The 25247-nt window shown below is 44.3% G+C and overlaps 2 protein-coding genes across 7 annotated transcripts in view; one reads left to right on the forward strand and one right to left on the reverse strand.

Annotated features, from left to right (window-relative positions):
- Positions 1–2815: 2815 nt before the first annotated feature.
- dcst1 (DC-STAMP domain containing 1) lies at positions 2816–14125 on the reverse strand. Of its 4 annotated transcripts, XM_015949622.3 has the most exons (16): positions 13992–14125; positions 13821–13919; positions 12401–12475; positions 12189–12317; positions 11151–11290; positions 10545–10710; positions 7998–8141; positions 7788–7909; positions 7562–7716; positions 7338–7437; positions 7146–7241; positions 6621–6747; positions 6410–6526; positions 5862–6004; positions 3381–3479; positions 2816–3001 (listed from the first exon to the last, which is right to left on the reverse strand). In XM_015949622.3, exons 1-16 carry the CDS (start codon positions 14029–14031, stop codon positions 2906–2908), a joined length of 1848 nt encoding a protein of 615 aa, XP_015805108.3. In that variant the 5' UTR covers positions 14032–14125; the 3' UTR covers positions 2816–2905. The 4 variants fall into 4 exon arrangements, with proteins under 4 accessions (XP_015805108.3, XP_015805109.3, XP_054596787.2 ...); XM_015949623.3 differs by lacking the exon at positions 5862–6004; XM_054740812.2 differs by lacking the exon at positions 13821–13919 and having other exon boundaries at positions 13992–14076.
- Positions 14126–14130: 5 nt separating this feature from the next.
- The window catches only part of dcst2 (DC-STAMP domain containing 2), a 21210-nt gene continuing 10093 nt past the window's right edge, over positions 14131–25247 (forward strand). Inside the window, exons 1-11 of one of the 3 annotated variants that reach the window (XM_015949618.3) lie at positions 14131–14231; positions 19233–19492; positions 19648–19818; positions 20013–20114; positions 20596–20790; positions 20861–20926; positions 21000–21213; positions 21372–21529; positions 21609–21773; positions 21853–22020; positions 22787–22887. In XM_015949618.3, the coding sequence (XP_015805104.3) occupies positions 14131–14231; positions 19233–19492; positions 19648–19818; positions 20013–20114; positions 20596–20790; positions 20861–20926; positions 21000–21213; positions 21372–21529; positions 21609–21773; positions 21853–22020; positions 22787–22887 (1701 nt within the window). The remainder of the gene's footprint in view (positions 14232–19232; positions 19493–19647; positions 19819–20012; positions 20115–20595; positions 20791–20860; positions 20927–20999; positions 21214–21371; positions 21530–21608; positions 21774–21852; positions 22021–22786; positions 22888–25247) is intronic. The other 2 variants (XM_015949620.3, XM_015949621.3) reach the window with 2 other exon arrangements.

Here is a 25247-nt window from a genome sequence, read left to right on the forward strand (position 1 = left end):
TCAAACAAAGAAAACATACATTTTTTTTAAAAAATACCACAAACAGAAAAAATACATATCATCCCTTCTTCTGTGTTTGAAAAGGAGTAGGCTGAAGTGGAAACTTATATGTCCCTACCCCTTTATACAAGTAATTTTTACTTGTTTACTAAATCTAACACAAAACCGACATTAAAACAAACAAAATGGTACAAGTCACCAAAAACCACCAAATTATATGGAAAAAAAACAACAAAAGAAAAAAAAAACATCTTTTTACAATTGATACAATTTACTTTTCCTTAGAATAAAGGACACTCACATATATCATCTATTTTCTACTATATACTTGTTCAGAATATGTTTTTTATAATTCATTTTAAACACATTTATATTTGTACTTACTTTAATTTCTTCTTCTAAATTGTTCCATAATTTAACCCCAATTATTGTGATACACATCTGTTTTAATGTTGTTCTAAACTTATGTATCTTTAAGTTTAGTGTCCCTCTCAGGTTATATCCTCCTTCTCTCTCTGTGAACAGTTTCTGTATTTTATCAGGCATTAATTTATTTCTTACTTTATACATTATTTGTGCTGTTTTGTATTTAACCAAGTCCTGGAACTTCATTATCCATGTTTTAATAAAAAGTTCATTTGTGTGATCCAAATATCCTGCATTTGTTATTAATCTGATAGCCCTTTTCTGCATTGTTGTTAATGTCTGTAAATGACTTTTGTACGTGTTTCCCCAGACCTCTACACAATAGCTCAAATATGGCAGTAGCATCGTATTGTATAACATATAAAGTGCTTTCTGATTAAAAATATACTTAGCTTTCCCCAATAAAGCAATGCCCCGTGCAAGCTTCCCCCTAACATATTTGATGTGTGGCTTCCAACAGATTCTGCTGTCTATGACCACCCCAAGAAATTTTATTTCATATACTCTCTCAATTTTTACATTATTAATTACTATATCTAATTCATTATGTCTTCTTTCATTACCAAACAACATAAATTTTGTTTTCTCTAAATTTAGTGACAGTTTATTTACATCAAACCATTTTTTTAATTTATTTATTTCCTGTGTGACCACATCCAGGACCTGTTGCAATTCCACCCCCGAGCAAAAAACATTTGTGTCATCTGCAAACAATACAAACTTCAAAACTTGTGAAACCCTACAAATGTCATTTATGTACATTATGAATAGTTTAGGTCCTAAGACTGATCCTTGAGGCACCCCACATTGTATCTGTCTTAGTCCTGATTTATGTTGATTTATTTTTCATTTAAATTGAAGTACAACATACGTGTGATTCAGGGCGTAAGGCAAAGCAAACCAGAAAATAGCCTTTAGCCTGTTCACTTGTTTCGGGGACGCATGAGCCGACCGAAAGGGGAGGAGTCTTAGGCTCCCTATGCCTAAATCAGGAATTTTTGAATGTGTTGTGTGTGTCTAGGAGCCAATCAGGTGGTAGTCATTCACCTGTGGCTGGAACACACCTGACAGAACCTGAATGGTATAACAAAATGATAAATGGTCTGTATTTGTATAGCATCTTCTAGGGTTCTACAAACCCCCAAGATGACAGACTGAGTGGGATCCGATCCTACAATCCTCCAGTTGAGACGGGCACTCCTCTGCTACCATCATCCCTGAAGCTCAGTCTCAGCTCAGAACAAGAGTAATACCAACAGAAGGCTAATAGAAGACATTGTGGGACATTTTTGAGGTGCACTACCAACAACTTTAGCTGTCTCTCATTCCACAGATGTCCCATCCGGTTCTACCTGGGAGTAAAGAGGACTGATCAGGCTTTACAACATTTTGTGTTGATGCAGTGGAGAAATAACTTTTTCCAAACATTGTGTTGAGTTTATATTTAATTATTTTTTATTATGTGTGTGTTGGGTCAGAGCCTCAGGTTTGAGTCCATTGAACCAGATAAAAACAGCTGGACTGAAACCAGATGTTCTAGCTGGCCCAAATCCGAGATGAATGACCAGTTATTGTGGGTCTGAATCAGATTTAAGGTGCTAGAGCTGTGATCCACTCGGCAGGCTGACAGCAGAATAATTGGTGCCTTCAGGAGGATTATCGCGCTGGTGAGGCCAGGGTGGTTTAGAGGCTTCACTCAGGGGAAGAAACTGATCCAGGGTCAGTTTGTTGGATCACACTGAAACCTTGAATGAAGCTAACGCTGCACGTGCTGCTGTAGATCAGCCATTACGTAACTCATCTGTACATACGGAGATAATCAGATCATGTGATATCACTCTCTCTTACACACACACACACGCGCGCGCGCACACACACACACACACACACACACACACACACACACACACACAGCTGAATGTAAGCCTCTGTTTTTTCTGCAGAGTGGATCAGTTTGAGCTGATTAACCTGCTTTAAAATTTATGTTTTGAACCTTTACACACTGTTTTATGCTGCAGAAGGATCCAGAAACAAACTAATGAAGATCATCAGACTTTAACACAAAGCGCTGAAGCTTTCTAAACTTCCATCTCTTTTGGCACAGAGCATTTCTAACTCAGCTTCAAGATCTATCTCCAAACCTAAAGAGGTTTTAAACCCTGAACTCTGACTTACAAAGCTGCAGACACATCAGTAAGACCTTCTCTGTCTGGAAAATCATTTTTATAATTACGAAACAATCTCTAAGGCTTAGGAAATGCACTGTAGTTACTACAAATGTTAATGAGTTATCTTTTTTTAACCATTAACCTGCTTTATTGTGACGTTTTTGTTGAACCCTACAAAATAAAAGCGTTAGGGCTTCTGATGCTAGACTGAGGACCAAACATTGCATCAGTGATGTTTTATTTCAGACACTGAGAGGAGAGGAGCAGAACATCCTCCCGTTTGGTTTGTCAGCAGACTCTTCTTTCTGTTTCTAACTGTCGGCGTAATGCGTCACCTCAAAGTCAGACGCTTCCTGTTTGGGATGATGAAAGAGGCCACGCCCCCACCTGTTCAGGCGTTGGAACACCTGCAGACAGAAAACAGGATTTAAATCCAGCAGGACAATTTTTTAATTTTAGTTCCTCCATTAATGAACATAATGAGTTCATAGAAGATAGATTTAAAAACGATTCTGGGTAGAAAGCATCTCATCTTCTCTTGTGAATGATCTTTCTGGAGATGTAACTTTTCAGATGAAACATCTGAAGCCTGGTTGTCCTCCAGGATTACAATGAGTCAGATGTTTGAAAATCTGACCGAGCTTCCAAACTACTGAGTTTACAGAACGAGTCAACGTCCATGTTTATATTCATCTGTGATCGCTGAACTATGGTTTACGAGACCTCCGTGAAGGGCTTGGAGGGGAAGAACAGACCTATTTACAACTGAGCAGAAAAAACGCTCACCGTCTTTGGCCCTCGACTGATGATTTTTTTCCTGTGAGGAAAGGAAATCCGTTTGTGGAGCTGCAGGTTGTACAGAAACAAAACTCTCTTCTTCTCCCTCTGAGAGACACAAAGACAAACAGAGGATGTTTCATTTCACCTGGAAGGTGATGATAGGCAGTACAATCAGATCTGAATGGTTTAAACGTTCTGTCATGTCTGCACCTGAACCTGTTGTTGATCATCACACCTGCTTCAGTCCATCCTTCATCAGGCTAAACGCTCTGGTTTTAGTGACTTCCTGCTTATATCTACACTTCAGATCGTTGTTAACCTACTCCAGGAAGTCTTTCTATTTTTAATGTTATTTTCTGACTGCCCTGGATTCCTTCCCACCCACCTCCAGCCAACATGGCTGCTGCCTGCTGACACCGTCTACATGTTTATGAATCACACAGAGGAGCGTTACCTGGAAGCTGAAGCTAAAAAGAAGAAGACACCCCCAGTGGCAGGTTCCAGTAAGGCTTTAAACCCAGCCCCTTCCATTTAAACATGTGGGACATCATTCTGAGTAAAAAGATAAAATTAGAATCCCCAAATATTAAAACAGGATTATTATTTTGGATTTGGGCTGGGTTGTCACGCTATCGGCAGTTTCCATCTGGGCCAGCACGGATCATTCCAGAAGTGCATGACATCAAACAGCGATATCAAACGTTATTTCCTTCTTTTTGGTTTAATGACAGATGGCATAAAATCAAGGGATTTTGTAATCTCGTGAGTTAAGTGAGGAGGATGGCTTCGGGGGATTTCGTGATCTTGCGGGTCAAGCGAGGAGCACAGCGGAGAAGTTGCTTTGTGGCTGAGACTCTCCCAGTGTGCACTGGAGTGCAGTGATTGTCGCGAGTAAACCTTTCCACTGCCATTCCGTGCCGCTGATGCTTCCCGTGTGCAGTAGGGGCAACGGAGAGAAGCTCCTGGAGCACTGCATCACTCAAATTTATCATCTCAGCTGATTCTGTTAACAAAATTGAAACTTTCTGTCAGACTTGACAAATTTTTAATATAGTTGCCGACGTGATCCCCACATGATCATGACTCCTCTCTCTGTTGCGCCAAGGCGTAATATGTATTCACAAGTCTGGCGTTGTGGCATAGTTACTGCCAAGCGTGGCGGCATGAATGCTGCAAAATTCCCGCAATGCCATGTTGCCACGGTACTTTCATAACACACACCGTGGTGGCAGGACTACTCTGACTTGCCGGCATGCTGTGTCTTCTAAAAAGGGCTATAGATGTTAAAAATACAATCTGCGCAGCAGAAATAAACACGTTTACAGCCTGGTTAAAAAAACACTTTAGGTTTAACAGGCGGCAGAGATGGGAATTGTGGCATCAACAAGTCAGCTGTTTCTGTTCTGCTCAGCAGCTGATCCAGGTTCATTCACTGTGCTGATTGAAATCACCAGAAGGAAAACATGGCATGGGGGTGACTTGTTGCTGCCACAATGCACCAACTCTGTTAATAGGTCTAGTTTACCATCATAAAAACTCAGGTGTGGGTGAATTTTTAAATAACTCATCCGTTTGGTGTAATTAAAGCCTGAAATTAAAGCAGAGAAACTGCAGCAGGCGGGTGGGCTTTCTCTCCACCTCGTTCACTAAAATAATCGTAGCGTTTCTTATTGGCTTGTGAGAGGCTGAGCCAGCTAGAGGAGTGACCAAGACTCGGATGCAATTCAGCCAAGTGATGCGTACAGCACAGGTAACATCATAGGTTATCTCTGAGCCAATAGCAATGACTGATTCAAATTCTATGTGGTGCAGAGTTTTAACCTGAGGAGGGCACAATAGCGACGTTTTAGGCAGAATTTTTGCATTTTAAATAAGATGCCCTAAAATGCCGAAATAATGACCACTCATGTCTAGAGCACGATTATGCATGGATTTCTACAGTTTATCAGCAAAAGAATGAGAGGTGACTTGCTCTTTAAAGTGGCAGAGGACTGAAACGGCTCATTCTGAAAAATACTGAAAATAGATTGCCTTTTGTAAGTGTGATTTTATGCCAAAAACCTTCATGAACATGTTTGATTTTAACCATCAGCCCACTGAAACAAAAACCTTTTTAAAATCATAATATGTCCCTGTAAAGCTGCTTTGGACCAGTTTCCATACTCAGCAGGAATCAGCTGACCGAGAGTCTATTGAGCTGCGGTGCTTTCATCAGCTCTGCTGCTATAAAGGTCTTACATTAAGCTGTTCTCAGATCAGATTTACTGCAGCTCACGCAGTTCTAACACACAGTGTGCGTTAATGAGATTGTGTGGTTTGCTTCTTCATCAGTTCAGGAGAGGAAGTGACGTCAGATCATTTGTTTAGTTAAGAGTCGCAGAACCGGGTCGAGCTGCTGCGGCTCCCCCAAAAGCTGATGACGTGATGGAGGCTGAAGCATCTACACTGTGTGTGTGTGTGTGTGTGTGTGTGTGTGTGTGTGTGTACCTTGGGGTGGTAGAAGGCTGCGATGACCCGTCGGAGGCGGTTGGTGTAAACCTGAAAGCAGCTGAATAGCGCCAACAACAGGACACAAGACACACAGCTCACATACACACTGATGGGGAGGGCAGAGGGCGGAGACACACACTCTGAAAGGAGACAGAGATGGGGGGGGGGGTCTGCACTTTAAAAATCTGCCGCCTCCTGCTGGGTGACTTTTAGAATAAAGCTCAAGGCACATTTGTGGAAGGAAACATCATGAACGTTTTCCTGCAGGACCAGTCAGTAACTTTAGGGATGGGGGAGGTGTCTCTTTGAGCTTCTGATTAAAATGAAGCATGAAATCCTGCAACGTTTTGGAAAAAGTCTTCAGACCAAAATGTTTCATTCTCTAAACTCGTTGAGCTCTGAGGAGAAAAACTTACTTCTTGTCCCAAACAAGAAACTTTAAATGAAAAAGATTTCACCGGTTCTCCGGGGACAATTCAAGCGTCAACCTCATAGTTCGACTTGAATAGTCACGCGACCTTTGACCTCTGCAAAATCAGACCCACCTCTGTTATCACTGTGGATGTTCACATCAGAAGAGCTGTTGAAACCTGAAATCGTCGTCCTCAGGAGGCGGGCCACCATGGAGTCTCCGCCCACATTGATGTTCACCTGGTGACCACCTGCAGTGGGTGGAGTCACACAACAGAGAGTAATTAGATTTGTTTTATTTAGTGTGTGAGGTACTTGTGTGTGCATGTGTGTGTGTGTTCTCACTGGTCACATTGAACTGTGTAAATGTGTGTCTGCTAATGACGTCCAAAACACGAAACAGAGCAAAGTCGACTGTCAGCAGAACGACACACAGCAGGGAGATGGACAGGAGCTGAATCACGCCGGCCATCTGAACACACACACACACACACACACACACACACACACACACACACACACACACACACACACACACACACACACTGTATTGACACTAATATATCTTATTCATGTTGTGGAATGGAAGAAGTTCAGATTTGGTGAAAAAAACACTTCCTAAATTCAGGAAGTTTAGGAGTAAAATGAAAGAAGAAACAGGGAAAATATGAATTATATGATATGATATGATATGATATTATAAATTGAATTGACTCTGGTATATTTTACATTGTTTTATGCAGATTTCTCTTTGCAGCATCACGATAGCGTGAACAGAAATAAATGAGTCTTCATCACGATTCAGGACTAATGATGTCTGAGGGAGGAGCCTCATTCACCTGACAGGTTAATAACAGAATTCAGACTCACCACCTGTTTGAGCTCTTCTGGGTAAATCTTTGGACTCCAGGGGAATATGAACTCTTTCCTCTCTGATTTTTTCAGAGGCAACAGGAAGTGTTTCCCCTAAAACCAGAAGAAGAGACGACGCAATAGTCAGACAATCAATCATCCTTCCATCATCCTGATGACATCACAGCAGGAGGAGGGAGGAGTTGATACCGCTCTCTTCCTACGGGCATCAATCTTTTTGAAGTAGGAGGTGATGTAGACATTGTCAAAATATATGTCCGTCCGGTAAGACAGAAGGTAACTGAAGCCCCTGAGGAAGAGAAGGATAAGGAAGGGGAAACAAAAAGAAATAAAAAGAGAAGAAAAAAAACAGTCAATGATGTGAAAAATGTGAATGTAGGTGAATTAAGACAGTGATGAAGGTGAGAACTGACTGGATGAAAACAGTGATGAAGGTGAAGGACAGCAGCAGCTGCAGGGTGTTCAGAACTTGTCCCATCGTCCGGGTCAGGGTGAGGAAGGAGTCTGTGACTGACTGAGTGAAGTTCTGATCCAGCAGAGACCCATCCAGAACTGACTGCTGCTGCTCCTGCAGGAGGAGATAAGAGTTTGTCTGGTGTGATGGAGGAGAAGTGATGATGACGGTGGTGTAGTTCTAACTTGCAGGACGAGCTCAGTGAGGAACTCCTGGGAGAGGCGGTCCACTGAAACGTTGAGCTGATCGAACAGCTGACCAAAGTTTCCCTCCACAGGAATCTGATCTCTGCACCACGGAGTCATGACTGACCGGAGATGAAGGAGAAGCCCTCAGACCAAATGTTTCTGAACTCTGAGAATTTTTATCCTAAAGGTGAGAGGTCAATGACTCACCTCTCATGGCATCACACAGGAAGTGGAACTTCATGGACACACAGAGGATGTGGTTGATGACAGGGACAGGTATCGCTGCCATGCACTCCGCCCACCTGAGGCTGAACCAGTCAGCGCATCGCTGCACACCTTCATTCACCACGCCTGGACACCACACAGACCCCAGATCTGACTTTGTGTGTTGTTGATAGCAGCTTGCTATCTGGGGAAGTCCCCATTTCCCTAAAGCAGGCGGTGGTATGACTGCTAAAGAAACCAGGGTTGGACCCAACAGTCTTGTCTAATTTTAGACCTGTATCTACACTACCTTCCATTTCTAAAATCACAGAGAGGGCTGTGTTTATCCAACCGATGTATTTTCTACAGGAATGGGGAATTGGAGAAGTATTTCAATCTGGGTTCAAACCTTTTCATAACACCAAATCTGCATTGCTGAAGGTCCTTGATGACATTTCACTGGCCAATGATTCTGGCAATGCTGTGGTTCTGGTGCTCTTGGACTTGACATCAGCATTTGATACCACTGATCATGGCATTCTAATAAACCGACTGGAGTAGTGTTTGGGTATTACAGGCCAGGCACTCAAGTGGATAAGATCATACTTGACAGGGAGGAGTTTCTGTGTGAAGTTGGGAGACTGTTCCTCCGACGTGGCTGAGCTGCCTTGGGGAGTGCCCCAGGGATCGATTTTAGCCCCTCTGTTTTTCTCCCTATATCTCCTACCCCTGGGTGACCTATTTCGCAAGCATGACGTGTCATTCCATCTATATGATGATGATGATTGCCAGGTTATTTTTCCCATTAGGCGTGGTGGTTTATGCACCATTCAACCTTTGCTGGACTGCCTGGAGGATATCAAGCTATGGTTGGCTCAGAACTACTTGTGTTTCAACTAAAATAAGACCGAAGTGATCCTGTTTACTCCACCTATGACCCTAGAAGGTGCCCAAGGGCTTTATCTTTCCATACTGGCACCGCATCAGAAGGCGGTGGTCACTAACCTAGGGGTGAAGCTGCACGCAGAGCTCAGATTTGATTCTCAAGTAAACGGAATCGTGAAATCTTGCTATTTTCATCTCCGGCGGATAGTGAAGATTAAGTCAATTTTTGTCACATAACCATTTGGAAACTGTGAACCATGCCTTTGTTACCTGCAGGCTGGATTACTGCAATTCGCTATATGCGGGGCTTAGGCAAGCTCCAATATCATGCCTCCAGGCAGTTCAGAACTCTGCAGCTCGGTTTCTAAGAGGTGCTAGGTCCTGGGTGCCTTGCATTGGCTCCCTGTCTCCTATCGCATCAAGTTTAAGGTAATCCTGTTTGTGTTTAAGGCATTAAACTCGGGGGCACCTAAATACCTGTCAGACATCATCCACCGGCATGTCCCGGTGCGTTGCCTTAGGTCAGCTGACCAGAGACTATTAACTGTGCCCAGGTACAGCTTGAAGTCTCGTGGGAGCCATGCCTTCTCAGTGTTGGGACCAAGACTCTGGAATGAGCTGCCAGCTGAAAGTAGGCCCAATCACTTAAGAGCTTTAAAAGCCAACTAAAAACCCATCTGTTCTCACTGGTGTTTGGACATTGAAGTTGGGTTTGGGTGGGCAGCGTCACTTTAAATGTTTCTGGATTTGATTCTGGTAACAGGACTGATCTGGATTGCTAAACTTTACTCGGGAATTCTTATTGTTTTTTTTTAATGGTTATATATGTTTGTTTTATTGCTGTGTTTTTTATTGGTGTACAGCGCTTTGTTTGTCCACTTTGGGCACGTGAAAGCGCTTTATAAATAAAGTTGATTTGATTTGATTACACATTAATAAAGGTTTGTTTAGAAAGAAAAATGTGGCAAGAGGGGGGAGGGGGTGATGTGATAATAGGGAATATTTTTAAATTCGCAGTTATGTGGTGGATTGTCTCAGGGGCCTCTTTGCATAGCCTACACCTTGGGTCTTGTCTGGTGTGGTAGATCTTGGCCTCTGTTGCTCTGGTGTTCAGGGCCTGTTTCTGTGCAGCCATGATGAGCGCCTCTGTGCTGTCCTTCAGACCAGCTCTTTCTAGCCATTGGCCACTTCAGTGATCTGTCGGTGGTACATCCCATGTAGGGGCTTGTCCTTTCACAATGGTATTTTCAATGCCTCCTCATCTGTTCACTATTGTCTGAAACATTCACTGATAATCAGTTAGGGCCTTATCCTTGATCATGGACAGTGGCTCTCACACTCACTAGTCCTCGGCCTCCGTCCTTATGGCTAGTGTACAGTCTCAGGGTACTGAACTTGGAATGGAACCCTCCATGCATGGTTAGGAGCTTTTATGTCTTAACATCTGTGGCCTGTACACCCAAGATATTTGTAGGTGTCCTCAGTGTCTGCTATTGTTCCTTCTGGAAGTAAGACCACACTTCTCAAGCTCAAATGACATTCCCTTATCAGTGCTGTCGATCCTGGTGGTGTGGAACTGGGAGAACACTGGTGTAAAAGTGAAATGGGTCTCTGTGTTTACAAACAAAGAGCTCCATCAATTTCTCCCCTAAACCTTTAACTCACTGTCACACTGCATCTTGGTTTTGGTGGCAAACTGCTCCTGTGTGCTGTTGCCATGGCTACGAGGATGGAACTGGTCGTATCCGTACTGTTCCATGACTTCATCCCTGATGTTCTGAAACTTCCTGCTGACGTTGAGAGCCTCCAACTGGAACTCATCTTTACTGTCCTGAGACACCGGACAGAGACAGAGTCCAGCATTGGGAAATCAGACGAATTAAACATAATTTTCTAATTAATTAAGTCATTTGTAATCATAGCAGCCATTGTAGACGTTTAAATATGTTCTGTCGAAGAGTGGAACAGAAAATCAGGATCCACAGAAAAATAACTCCACAAAGTTTTGTTTAGTCTTCTAAAAAAAAGTGAAAACTTGGAGACAAAGACAAACACTCAAACATACACTTGTTTGGAAGATACTGTATAATAATTATTAAACAGGTCAGATTATGTGTAATTTATATTTGACATAGACATTTTTAAACTAATCTATCAAAATTGTTTATTGAGTAGTTTATTGTTTGCTCCCCGAGTTCACAGACCTGCAGACTCTGTCCCAGTCCCTCGACCTCCCTCCCCCTAACACACACACACTCACACACACCCCACCATGAGCTCCTGTGTGATGGCAATGAATGGTTGGATGGCACTCCTCCACAGCATCCTGCTGTGATGAACCTGCAGGTCCAGATTACAGCTCAGAGACAGCGCGGCCGCCTCGGCGTTCTGCTGGATGTTAGCGATCGGACCTGATGGGACAGACAGGACACAAAGTACATAATATGTGACACAAAATATGAACTCAGAAAAACTTTACACACAAACATGATGCAGGCATGAAACATCAAACTCTGCAATGGAGTCAAATTAACCACAACCGTGGCTGATGGAGGCGTTTCAGTTTAACAATCAAATATAAACACAACAAGCACAAAAATGAGAAGTAAATAAAAGCACAACAATAAGCTTTCATGTTGTCATCAAGCTTAAAACTAAATTCTTTAGTTTTACTAATTATTGTACAATAATTATTACTGATTTGTTGTTATATAATTTCTGTTTTGGATTAATGAACCATTTTGAATTATCTAAATTATTTAAACTCCCACCTACAGTTTAATCCCTTCATCTCTTTATAGTTGACCTGCAGCGACATCTAGTGGTTCATAAAACGTCAGTGAAACATCTCAACTTCAGTATCTGGTAACTAAACATCCTCTTAAATATCAAACATTCTTCATCCCTCTTTATTCACTCATTCTTTACTTTGTTCCGATAACATCATTGACCTTCTCAGTGGCCTAGTGGTGGAGTGTCCGCCCTTAGACTGGTTTGGGTTCATACCAAAGACTTTCAAAATGGGACTCAAAGCCTCCCTGCTTGACACTCAGCTTTAAGGAGATGGATTGGGGTTTAAACCACCAAATAGTTCCCGAGAGCGGACACAACTGCAGCTTTCTCCCCACAGGGATGGGTCAAATGCGGAGATGTAATTTCACCAGTGTGTGATGATGACTGTGGGACTTTAACTTAATTAACTGAGTGAAATAAACAGATTTGTTAATGAGAACGATTAATCATAAAAAACATCTCAGTAAAAGTCTCTGCGTATTTAGTCCCTCTGACTCCTCCCTGATCCTTGTTTACCTGAGTAAAGAACTGATACAATCAGAATCATCAGGTAGGTGCGGCCGCGAGAGCCGAGGATGCTGGGAAACATGAGGAGGATGGAACACCTAAAGGATGAAGACAGAACTCCACCAGCGACACACACACCTGAAACAAACATGCACACACACCTCTGTTTACATCTGCTTGTTGTAATTCTGAGGAATGATGTGAGTATGACGAGCTCTCACCAACAAACAAAGCTCCTACTGTCAGCTTCAGGTCAAAGGTCAACGGGAGGCTATGGGCAATTCCCAGGAACACAACTGGTGGATAAAAATCACATTTAAATATTGTTATTATTTAATTTGATCTGTCGTTATGGTTTTATTTTCATGTCATAATTTTTTATTGAAATTGTTATTCATAATTTGCTATTTTTTATTATTTTGTGTGTGTGTGTGTGTGTGTGTGTGTGTGTGTGTGTGTGTGTGTGAGAGAGAGAGAGAGAGAGAGAGAGAGAGAGAGAGAGAGAGAGAGAGAGAGAGAGAGAGAGAGAGAGAAGTTATAATTCATTTCTACCTTTTCCCTTTTCTGCCTGCTTTAAAAAGAATCTTTATTCGCTTGTCCTAATAGTCTGCATCATCACATGTTTATTTATTTAGTAGGGATGTAAGAAAATACTGATAATGCAATATATTGTGTTATTTTTTCCAGCGCTATTATATCGATTTTAAAAAGCTGCGTATTGAAAATATTGATATCGCAATATACTGTGATTCTTTTCCTGCAATTTTATTTTGATATTCAAAATCCATGTATCTACTTTTTAAAAGAATTTACGTGCAAACATTTCTGTTTTCTTTTCTTTTGGTGCCATTCAAATGGCAACCGCTAGTTGGCAGCAGTGTGCAATAGGTTTTGTTTACACCATTGAAATGTAAATCCCTCTATTATGGTTCAGATACCTCATGTTACGTATGCATTTGGACAGTTTATTGAATTTTCCTACAATAAATTCAGTCTAAAAATCACTAATATATATATATATATATATATATATATATATATATATATATATATATATATATATATATATATATATATATATATACATTGTATCATCTCCACTGTATCGTGATACGTATCATATCATAATTTCACCAATGCACATCCCTATCATTTAGATTAAACATCATTTACCCTAACCCCTAGCCCAGACTGCAAAGATATCAAAAATGAACTGCAGCAAAATAAACATAAGCCAACCCTAATGACAAAGGGTAACACTGTAAAATTATGGAATAATAATATTGAAACAATGTATATTGGATAAGTGGAATAATGTAAAGGTTAAGTATTTCAAATAAAAAATTACTTAACTGATCCTAGAGAGTTGTTGCTATTTTGGAAATATCATCAAAAACGTTGTAAAAATTTAAGTTTCTAAAAGTGTTTAAAGATGCAGATAAAACCAGGAGCTATTAAAAAGATCATCTAATTGATAACATATAGGAGCATACTTCCACCATGGTAACAGAAATAATGTCAAGTTCAAAGCTTGTTTTTCAGAAATGGTCAAATCATTGAACGGCTCCATCTAAATCACCGTGAAACGGAAGGAAACGGGTTCCGTTGGTCCGGTTAAACTATCCAGTGTATGTTCGTCACCTGCGCCGCTCACCGCACTGAACAGGCCCCTAACGATCAGGTGAGCCGACGGAAACTTGGCAGGACATCTACAGACGAGTCCAGAGAACCTGCGCACATCTGGGGTAAGCAGAAACATCTGGTAGAGGGAGATAATGTCAGGAGTAAAGGATGACGTAGAGTTGAACTCACAGCTGTAAACGAGCTGCAGGTGCAGGCTGGCGGCCTCCATTACTAAATTAACGGTGATAAACGTTTAATAACGACGAAGTCTTCCTGGTCTTCGTGGTTACGGAGTTTTCAGGTGGAAGTGCAAGAAGTAGACTAAAAGATGGGAGGTGAGGAGGAGAGAAGAAAACTGCTGAAGAGTGACGTCACAATCCAGGTGGTGCGAGGTGGAGCCACACAAAAAGTGACGGGAGTCCTGCTAAGGTGAGCTATAAGCTAGTTTAAAGGAGGGTTCCTAACTAAAACTAACAGCTAAACTCAGAGTTCTGGTAATATATAAGACACAGAATAGCTTTGAGATGTCCTACAGTTCAACTTATCATTATAAATAAATATATGTATATTTTTTTTGCTTTTTTCCTACTTTTCATTTAATGGCATTAAAACTTGCTAATGAAGCTAGATATTTGGCAAAGAATTGTATTATTACTGTTTATTTTTGTAACAAATTACTTTTGCTAAATATGTTTCCCAGCTGCCCAGCATGCTTGCAAACTTTTCTTTTAGATCATGGCTGTGCTCAGTGTGATGTAATTAATTTTTCCTTCTGATTGGCGGTGAGTCATCGTTTGTGGTTTTTGACCAATGGGGTCATTTATGGCTTTTTGCATTTCAAAATTTAAAGGCACACTTGACAGTTTTGCTTACTTTTAGCGCCCCCTCGTGTCCGTTATTGTTTCTATGTGGTCAAAGCAAAAGTGAAACTTGTCTCCTTGCAGTGATTTTTAGTCAGTTAATCTAACTGCTGAAGTGTCTCCTCAGCCTTCATTAGTTTCTAGAGGAGTGATTCATCACTAAGTCATACAAATCAGCTGTGTTAGTGAGCAATAACATGCAGGAAACGTGCTGGAAACAGACTCTAACTCCACCATGTCAGCTCCGTTCCACAGCTCCCTCCACCAGCAGGCAGCAGCTCTGAAGTTGCAGTGTTCTGTTCTGGCCACAGAGGGCAGTGGGGTCTAAGTAACATTTCATTAACCCCATAAAGAGTTATTCTAGCACATACTGGATCAAGAAAATGATTAAAAAAATGAAAAGTTGCAAAGTGTCCCTTTAGACCTGTTTAATTTAGACCAATATAACAGCTGAAACTGGCTTTGTTTTTGTTATTTATTTATTACGTTGTTGTTAGTTAAGTATATTCAGTTATTGGTTTTTGTTTATATAATAATTTTTAAATATTTGTATTCTCTCTGGGCTGCCACCTTACCGTGGGGGAGGGGTTTGAGTGTCTCAATGATCCTAGGAGCTAAGTTATCTGAGGCTTTCTGCCTCTGGTAGGGTCACCCATGGCAAACAGGTCCTAGGTGAGGGATCAGACAAAGAGCAGCACGAAGACCTCTTATGATGAATTATATAAATGGAAACCGTGTTCCCTCGCCCTGACGTGGGTCACCGGGGCCCCCCTCTGGAGCCAGGCCTGGAGGTGGAGCACATTGGCGAGCGCCTGGCGGTCGGGCTTTCACCCATGGAGCCCGGCCAGGCACAGCCCGAAGAGGAAACATGGGTCTCCCTTCCCATGGGCTCACCACTCGTGGAAGGGGCCAAAGGGATCGGGTGCAGTGTGTGACGGGTGGTAGTCGAGGGTGGGGACCTTGGCGGTCTGATCCTCGGCTACAGAAGCTGGCTCTTGGCACATGGAATGTCACCTCTCTGGTGGGGAAGGAGCCTGAGTTGGTGTGTGAGCTTAAGAGGTTCCGACTAGATATAGTCCGACTCACCTCAACGCATGGTTCTGGCTCTGGAAACAGTTTCCTTGAGAGGGGTTGGGCTTTCTACCACTCTGGAGTTGCTCCCACTGAGAGGCGCCGAGCAGGGGTGGGCATACTAGTAGCCCCCCCATCTTGGTGCCTGTACGTTGGGGTTTACCCCAGTTAATGAGAGGGTAGCCTCCCTCCGCCTACGTGTGGGGGGGCGGGTTCTGACTGTGGTCTGTGCTTATGCACCAAACTACAGTTCAGACTACCCACCCTTTTTGGAGACCTTGGAGGGGGTGCTGGAGAGCGCTCCTTCCGGTGACTCCCTCATTTTGCTGGAGGAATTTAACGCTCACATGGGCAACGACAGTGAGACCTGGAGAGGTGTGGTTGGGAGGAACGGCCCCCCGATCTGAATTCGAGTGGTGTTTTGTTATTGGACTTCTGTGCCAGTCATAGATTGTCCATAATGAACACCATGTTCAGACATAAAGGTGTTCATATGTGCTCTTGGCACCAGGATAGCTTAGGCCGCAGCTCAATGATCGACTGTTGTTGTTTCGTCTGACCTGCGGCCGCATGTCTTGGACACTCAGGTGAAGAGAGGGGCGGAGCTGTCAACTGACCACTACCTGGTGGTGAGTTGGCTCAGATGGTGGGGGAGGATGCCGGTCAGACCAGGCAGGCCCAAACGTATCGCAAAGGTCTGCTGGGAATGTCTGCCAGAGTCTCCTGTCAGAAGGAGCTTCAATTCCCACCTCCGACAGAACTTCCATAATGTTCCGGGGGAGGCGGGGGACATTGAGTCTGAATGGACCCTGTTCCATGTCTCCATTGTTGAGGCGGCTGACTGCAGCTGTGGTCGCAGGATCGTCCGTGCCTGTTGTGCTGGCAACCTCCGAACTCGCTGGAGGACACTGTCGGTTAGGGATGCTGTCAAGCTGAAGAAAGAATCCTATCAGGTCTTTTTGGCCTGTGGGACTCCAGAGGCAGCTGACGGGTACCGGCAGTCCAAGTGGAACGCAGCTCGGGTGGTCGCCAAGGCAAAAACCCGGGCATGGGAGGAGTTCGGTGAGACCATGGAGCAAGACTTCCGTATGGCTTCGAGGAGATTCTGGTCCACCATCCGGCGCCCCGGTGGGGGAAATCAGTGCGCTACCAATACTATCTATAGTGGGGACGTGTGCTGCTGACCTCTACTCAGGACGTTGTGGATCGGTGGGCGGAATACTTCGAAGACCTCCTCAATACCACCGACACGTCTTCCAGTGAGGAAGCAGAGTCTGGGGACTTTGGGTTGGCCTCTCAAATCTCTGGTGCTGAGGTCACTGAGGTGGTTAAAAAGCTCCTCTCTGACAAGGCTCCAGGGGTGGATGAGATCCGCCCGGAGTTCCTTAAGGCTCTGGATGTTGTGGGGCTGTGTTGGCTGACACGGCTCTGCAATATTGCGTGGACATCGGGGGCAGTCCTACTGGACTGGCAGAACGGGGTGATGGTTCCCTTATTTAAAAAGGGGGACCGCAGGGTGTGTTCCAACTACAGGGGAATCACACTCCTGAGCCTTCCTGGTAAGGTCTATTCAGAAGTTCTGGAGAGGAGGGTCCATCGGATTGTTGAACCTCAGATTCAGGAGGAGCAATGTGGTTTTCGTCCCAGCCGTGGAACACTGGACCAGCTCTATACCCTTAGGGGGATCCTGGAGGGTGCGTGGGAATTTGCCCAACCAGTCTACATGTGTTTTGTGGATCTGGAGAAGGCATTTGACCACGTCCCTCGGGGGGCCCTGTGGGGGGTACTCCAGGAGTATGGGGTACCAGGCCCTCTGATACGGGCTGTTACGTCCCTGTATGACCGGTGTCAGAGCTTGGTCCGCATTGCCGGCAGTAAGTCGGGCTCGTTCCCAGTGAGAGTTGGACTCTGCCATGGCTGCTCTTTGTCACAGATTCTGTTCATAACTTTTATGGACAGGATTTCTAGGTGCAGCCAAGGTGTGGAGGGCATCCATTTTGGTGGCCTGAGGATCAGGTCTCTGCTTTTTGCAGATGATGTGGTCCTGTTGGCTTCATCAGATTGTGATCTTCAGCTTTCGCTGGAGCGGTTCGCAGCCGAGTGTGAAGCAGCTGGGATGAGAATCAGCTCCTCTAAATCTGAGACCATGGTCTTGATTCGGAAAAGGGTAGAATGCCTTCTCCGGGTCAGGGATGAGGTCCTGCCCCAAGTGGAGGAGTTTAAGTATCTCAGGGTCTTGTTCACGAGTGAGGGAAAACTGGAGAGTGTGATCGATATGCGGATTGGTACCGCATCTGCACCATTGGTGCACCGGTCTGTCGTGGTGAAGAGAGAGCTGAGTCAGAAGGCGAAGCTCTCGATTTACCGGCCGATCTACGTTCCTACCCTCACCTATGGTCATGAGCTTTGGGTAGTGACCGAAAGAACGAGATCGCAAATACAAGCGGCCAAAATGAGTTTTCTCCGAAGAGTGGCCGGGCTCTCCCTTAGAGATAAGGTGAGAAGCTCGGTCATTTGGGAGGGGCTCGGAGTAGACCCGCTGCTCCTCCACATCGAGAGGAGCCAGTTGAGTTGGCTCGGGCATCTGGTCAGGATGCCTCCTGGATGCCTCCCTGGTGAGGTTTTCCGGGCACTTGCAACCGGGAGGAGGCCTAAAGGTAGACCCAGGACACGTTGGAGGGACTATTGGGCCATTCCTATCTGTACCGGGTCGGCCCGGGCCGGGTAGCCCCAGTCGGCCCCAGCCTGGCCCGGTTGATTCCACACATCCTTGCCTTAAGCCCATGTGGGCTGATTCTACCCACCAATCAGAGGCTTGCTCTAATGGAAGGTGTGAATTTGCTGTCAGCAGTGGGTGTGTTGGCCCTGGTCAGCCTGAAGCAGACCCCCTCGAGAAGAGGGCTGAGAATGAGCCTTGGTTGGCCCGGAAAAATACCAGGCCACCCAGATATGTAAACAACCTACGCTACCCGGCCCGGGCCGACCCGGTACAGATGGGAATGGCCCATATGTCTCTCACCTGGCCAGGGAACGCCTTGGGATTCCCCCGGAGGAGCTGGCCCAAGTGGCTGGGGAGAGGGAAGTCTGGGCCTCTTGACTTAGGCTACTGCCCCCGCAACCCGACTCCGGATAAGCGGATGAAAATGGATGGATGGATGGATGGATGGATATTTGTAAACTACTGATATTTATTAAGTATTATGATCCCAAATAGCTAGAGGAAATAATAAATATTTAGAAAATAAAAGCTTAGGTCTCTGGATGGTAAAGTCACTAAATTAAACATTAATCATTTTCATTTAATTGATGTTTAGATTTTGATCTGGTTCTATTTTCCTTCTTAGCAGACAGATTTTTGTGTGATGTCTTAAATGGTTATGGAGCTGCAGTCTTTTCACTTTAATTTTTTACAGAGTTCTGGTTCTGGTACCAGAACATTTTCAGTGGGACGTTTTAACTCTGATTAACTCAGATATAAAATAGCTGCTTTACCTTTCAGGTCAGGTGGACGCCCTCATCTCAGAAGAGGGAGGGAGCTTCGTGCTCACCTGGTGCAGGCAGGGCGGAGCTTGATGGCGTTTTTTGTAGGACTCTTGCTTGTGTCTCTCTATGGAGCCATGACTCTTTTCCTTCAGAACCAGCCGCTGTGGTTCTGTGTCTACAGCACGGTGGCTTTGGCCGGGTTGGTAGCATTTGGTATGGGCCTGTCAGCGGGCGTTCGGACTGATGTCATGGTGATGCTCCCATCCATGTGCTCAGGTGAGTCTTTGACTTTTAGGAAAATTCTTCAGGTGTGATACTGAGCTGTGTTTGGGGCTTTAGTTTGAATTCATGCATGTGTATCTCTGTAATAATAAATAGTTACAGCTTCATGTAAGTCAGCCGATAACAACTCATCCCCTCCCATGTTTCAGCCCGCGGGCGGAACCTCCTCCTCCTCCTGTTTGTGTCGGTTCTGATCTCAGGTCCAGTAAAGAACACGATGGAGAACATGGAGCGAGCTGCTTCCAGCCTGGTGTGTGGCGCTGAGCTGGCAGCCAATCAAACACAAGAACTGATGCAGCGAGCAGCCACGCCCTTCTTGTGTAAGACACACCCACCCGCTGCTTATAAACAAATCCAAGTCTCAGAAAGCTCCCATAGCATCTTCTGTTAACACCTCCGAGGGCATGGGAAGAGTTTCTGCTAAACTTTACTTTATGATTTCAGTTTATTTTATGATTTTACAAAAATGAAAATGTGAATTTGTTTTGCTTCATTTATCCTTTTTGTTTTTCAGCTGTAATCGATAAAGTCAGAAAGATCAGCAGCAACGCTTACGCCATCAAAGGAAGAGTCCAGAACTTCATCAGCGCTCTGACAGAGAGCATCCGCCATGTTGGTGGGTCCTCTTCCAGCAGAACCTTTCTCCTGCTTTACCTAATGTTTTTATCTCATAGTCTATAGATAAAATAAACTTTATTAGTCAGACAGCGAACAAACACCTGACCCAGTCCAGAAGTCATTCCCCGCAGACGGGTTCTGGAGGTCTTCAGGCCCTCGGAAAGAGTTTGGTGTTTTTAAAACTGAGGAAAATCATTCAAATGTTTATCCTAAAATGTCCATAAAAGAATTCATTATCCCGGTTCCAGCTGACTCAGAACTTTCAGGCTTTTTCCAAATAATAAACATTTTAATTTTTGTTCCAAGTGGAGATTTTATTTAGTTAAATTTTCCAGCTTTACTCTTGAGTGTTGCTGAATCATGAAGACCTCTCTCACTCTTCCTTGTTTTTTTTCTCCTCCAACATCTTGCTGTGTGTTGATTGTGTGTCATTACTGTTTAGATGAATAAACTCACTCATCTGACCTTTGACCCTGCAGCTCGAACCCTGAGAAATGTCCTCCACTTCCTCGTGGACATTGGAGACATCTGTAATGACAAACTCGGCACTCCGTACCGAAAGTGTCGGGCCGTCTTTGCCGAGGCTCGAAGCGACTGCAATAATCTCCTGGGAGAATTCAACTTCCTGTGTGACATCGTGGACGGCTTCCTGCCGCTCTGCAACATCGCTCGTGGTGCGTTCCCTGACACCATCACCTTAGTCTTCAGGTGGTCTCTGTAACTTAAAGTGTCTGATTCTTTCAGCGGGGGAGTTTTTCTGCATCATCCCATCCTACGTCGCCGCCCACCTGAAACAACGGCTGGCAGATCGTGAGTCTGTGAGGCTTTTACCAACCATCTTCTTTCTGCTGCTCGTTCATGTCTCCACTTCTGATCCTTCCAGCCACGGTTGCTGCATTCAAGAAGATGATGCAGGAGTTTGACTTCAACATCACCTCGTCTGTGCGGTACAACATGGACGCCAACAGCAGCAGCTCTTTGCAGCAGGTTTCTCAGGAAATCATGGCTGAGATCTCATCAGACTTGCAAATGTTTGAGAAGCTAAGAAACCCGCTGATGTACGGAGGTCTGGTCCTGTTGGGCCTCAGCTTCCTGAGGTCAGAACTATCTTGGCCGTTTCCTTCTGGTCAACACTTCAGGTGGGATTTAAACCCTGTGTGTGTGTGTGTGTGTGTGTGTGTGTGTGTGTGTGTGTGTGTGTGTGTGTGTGTGTGTGTGTGTGTGTGTGTGTGTGTGTGTGTGTGTGTGTGTGTAGGGCAGTCCAGTACAGACGCCGGTACCTCCGAAAGCTCAGCTTCGACAACTTTTACATCGACTCTCAGTTTAAAGATCTGGACCAACATATGACGTTAGAGGGCGGAGCTTCAGTCCTGCCACTCACACGCAGGGAGGCCAGGACCTACATCACACCTCGTCAGTACCTGAGACTAAAGTTTCAAATCTCTGGTCTGATTGTTTTAAAGTCGTCTGAACGAATCTGTTTCTGCTTGAGTGTCGTTTCAACTGTCTCACAAGGAGAGACGAGCTGTACTGGTGGGTGTGGTCTCCGTCTTCAAGCACCTGATGATTGGCTGCCTGCTGGTGGCACTGGACTTCCTGGTGTTCTGGATCCTGGATCAGGTGTACCACCAGGTGAAGGGGGACGTGTTCACCCGAGGTGAGACATCACCTGTGTGGTGACGTAGCCCTGTGTCATTAGTCTGTGCTGTAACCATGGTGATGGTCTGTCTCATCAGCTCCAGTCTCAGTGGCGATCCGAGTGAATGGATCTGGATACGCTTCGGACATCTTTAGAGACCTGGTGGCCTCGTTCAACATCCTGCAGGGAGGAAACATCACAGTGATCAGCAGGAAGTGTCTGATGGAACTGTCAGAACCGAGCTACACCTCATGCTTTCTCCTTGGTACCGATCCACTGATTCTGTTCTACACTCTTCTATTTATTCTATCAAAACATTCAGCTGTTTAATCTTCTATCAATAAAGCATAAACATTTTATGTTTATGTGATAGATGTGTTTCAGCAGTGAGAGCAGAGTGATTAAACACAAACAGCAGCTTTTCAGGAATGTGGATGTGTTTTTGTGTCAGACTCACTCTGCGGTTTTGGCTTCCGGCTACAGATCGAGTCTGAACACGACCGTAAATAAACTGTTAGCTGATGACTGTGATGAAAGTCTGAGGAACGTGTGAAACATGACAAACACGACCTGTTCAGGAGGTAAAACCTCCAAACGATGGGGACAACTCTTACAGGCTGAAGAAATCCCATTTCATATATTTAAGGAAACAAGAAACTGTTAAACTTTGCTTCAGAGAGCTGCTGTCAGAAAGCCTCACTTTGAGCTGGAGAAATGTTCCTGCAGCCCAGAATCTTTTGGGTTTTGGTTTCCCTGTGAGAATGTGTTAGGTCAGAGGTTCGTATCACACATCCTGACTGTAACTGGGTGTTTGGATGGAGGACCTGACACAGACCCTTTAAGGCCGAAAGCTCCTGGTTTTATCATTAAGGATCTTCTAGAATGTGTCTTTCGGTCTTTGCAGCAATTTAAAATAAAAAGTATCTCATATAGAAAATGTTACCCCACCATGTCCACTGTGCCTAGGAGCCTTTGAGCAAAGCCTTTAGCCTTCAGCTGCAGAAATGTTGATGGTTCTGTTTGGGTTTCAGGGTTCCTGTCGGGTCTGGCTCTGCTCCTGTCTCTGACTGGAGGATACATGCAGCGCTGCAGACGGCTCATCTGTGCCTGGTATCATCCAGAGAGAGAGCGGGTACACACACACACACGCACGCACACACACACAGATTCAGGTCAGAGTTTACAGAAAATTCGACTCTGGTTTTCAGCCCAGCTGTGGTTGTTTTGTCCCACGGATAAAACTCAGAGAAAATCCTGCAGCTTCATCTTTTTCTCTGTAATCTCATCTGAGTTCAGCCCACTTACTAAACGGCTTTTCCCCTTTGCTGCTTCACTCCACAAACCCTGTTCATGTGAGTTCTGGCCAAACTCATGAAGTCAAAGAGAAACAAGCTCATCTGATCTGTTAAAACAACCAACATCAGGCAGCAGGTCAGACTTTTTATTCCCTTCAAACTTTGGCTTTTTGTCTGTTTTGGAGGATTTGGAATGCAGCCCTCAACACAGAGTTGTAACCTGACACTGAACCTTTGATAACAGAGAAAGAAAGCAGCCTGAAGGAAGGTAGTTTTCTGTAAGCTCCACCCCTCTCGCTTTCAGGGGTAAGGTGTGTTCCTGAGCTTTATGTCTTTCAACGTGGGGGGAAGAGCTGCTGCTGGAGGTGAAAGGTCACATGGGAAGTGGTCACAAGTCTGATGGAAGCTCTGACCCGAGTTTGATGGAGGCTTTGACCTGAAGTCTGTTGGAGGCTCTAACCCGAGTCTGATAGAAGCACTGGCACAAGGCTAATGGAGGTTCATTATTAAATTCATAATTATTCTCGGAGAGAGACCAACTCTTATCTGCCCCTGGGAGCCCCGTAATGCATAGCGTCATTTCAACATGGGGGTATTCGCGACACGGTCTATGTGCAGGTAGCAGCGCTGCGGCTGCTTTATATAGCGACTCGTTGCATTCTCCCTCAATCCAAATCCTCGGATCACGCATTTTAGCTAAAACACTAACGTTAGCTTGCCTTGCGTTGACTGCATTGACATAAATATACTCTGTTGTCTTTCCCTATGATTTTGAGCCTTCTGAGGAGAGACTCTGTTTCTTTTAAAGTGACCATGGCACGTTCTTTAGTTTTTGGTGTGATGGGTGCTTTGTGTCCTTTTCCAAGTGGATTGCGGCTATTTAGGACATCAAAAGCAGCATCAGCTGTGCGCAGGAAATCAACTGTGGCTGCACATCCACTGAACTGTGGATGCCTCAGTTGTTGCTCACAGTACTCAAGAGCAGCAGCCACACTGCTGCTAAAGATTTGGGTCGCAAGATGAACCTTAATTTTTTGATTTTGCCACTGAATGTGAGCTATTTTGAGTTTGTTGCCAAGATGCAAGCCTTCCCTCTCCTGAAGCTTGTGCAACTCCTCAATGTACTGCCGACGTATCAGCTGGCCATCTTCCCTAACAATAACTTTAACAGTTGAAAAGACATTACGAAGAAGCTTCAGCATGTGACATGGATCCAAGAGAACATGGATTTTCTGTGTGTGATCTGCTGGATGGACAAAGTATGATCTCATGTCCATTATGTCCAGTTTGGCACCAAGCTCCCTGATCATGGCCATGTTTTGGGAGGGGCCATCACATGTCAAGGATACAACCCTAACTCCGATGTTATGAAGCCTACACAGACTCTCTTGAATGAGGCTAGCTCTCTCTTTCCCATTCATGCTGTTGATAAGAAAATAGGCAATCGGGAGCTTCTAAGACTCGTTGATGGCAACAACCATGATGACCAATGCTTGTGTTGCAACAACATTTTCAATCTCACCAGCTCCGATGTCAACATAGCCATGAATCTGGTTCCCATCAAACTCAGTTTGCTTATGAATATACATTTCATCTAACATCAAAGAGCAAACAGTTTATTTTCCTTCCTTCTTCTCAAGAACATGACTTTTTAAAGATGTAAATGAAGAAAGGGTAAAACCAGGATCTGCAGAGACACTACTGTACCAGTTGCGAATGGTCTGTGGATGAGGCAAAGCCAAGTGAAAGTGTTCTCTAGCATACTCATAAGCCTTAGGAGAGTAAAAATGCAGCGTAGTTGCAAATTGCTTCAAATTTTCAGAAAAAGATGATCTTTTCTTCTGATTCATTTTCTGAAACAACTCTTTTGGAATACCATCCAAACCATCAAGAAGAGAGGCACCTCCAGTTGATATTAAAAGTTTCTTCTGAAGAATTTTGGTGACACTTTTCAAAGAAGAAATTTTTTCCTTAAATCTCCTTGTCTGCTGGGATTGCAATTTAAGCTTTTTCTGAACTACACGTACCTTTTCATTTGCTGACAGAACTCTCCTTTTAAGCGTTTTGGGAGACTCTGTGATTTGATAGCAATGGTCACTCAGGGTGCTATTTGGCTGTAATGGCACAGTGTTAAACTGACCAGAGTCTGAGTCATTCTGGTGTTGAACACTGTGACCAAAATGAGCAGTATCAAACT

This window comes from Nothobranchius furzeri, chromosome 5, assembly GCF_043380555.1.
Source record: "Nothobranchius furzeri strain GRZ-AD chromosome 5, NfurGRZ-RIMD1, whole genome shotgun sequence".
Classification (NCBI taxonomy): domain Eukaryota; kingdom Metazoa; phylum Chordata; class Actinopteri; order Cyprinodontiformes; family Nothobranchiidae; genus Nothobranchius; species Nothobranchius furzeri.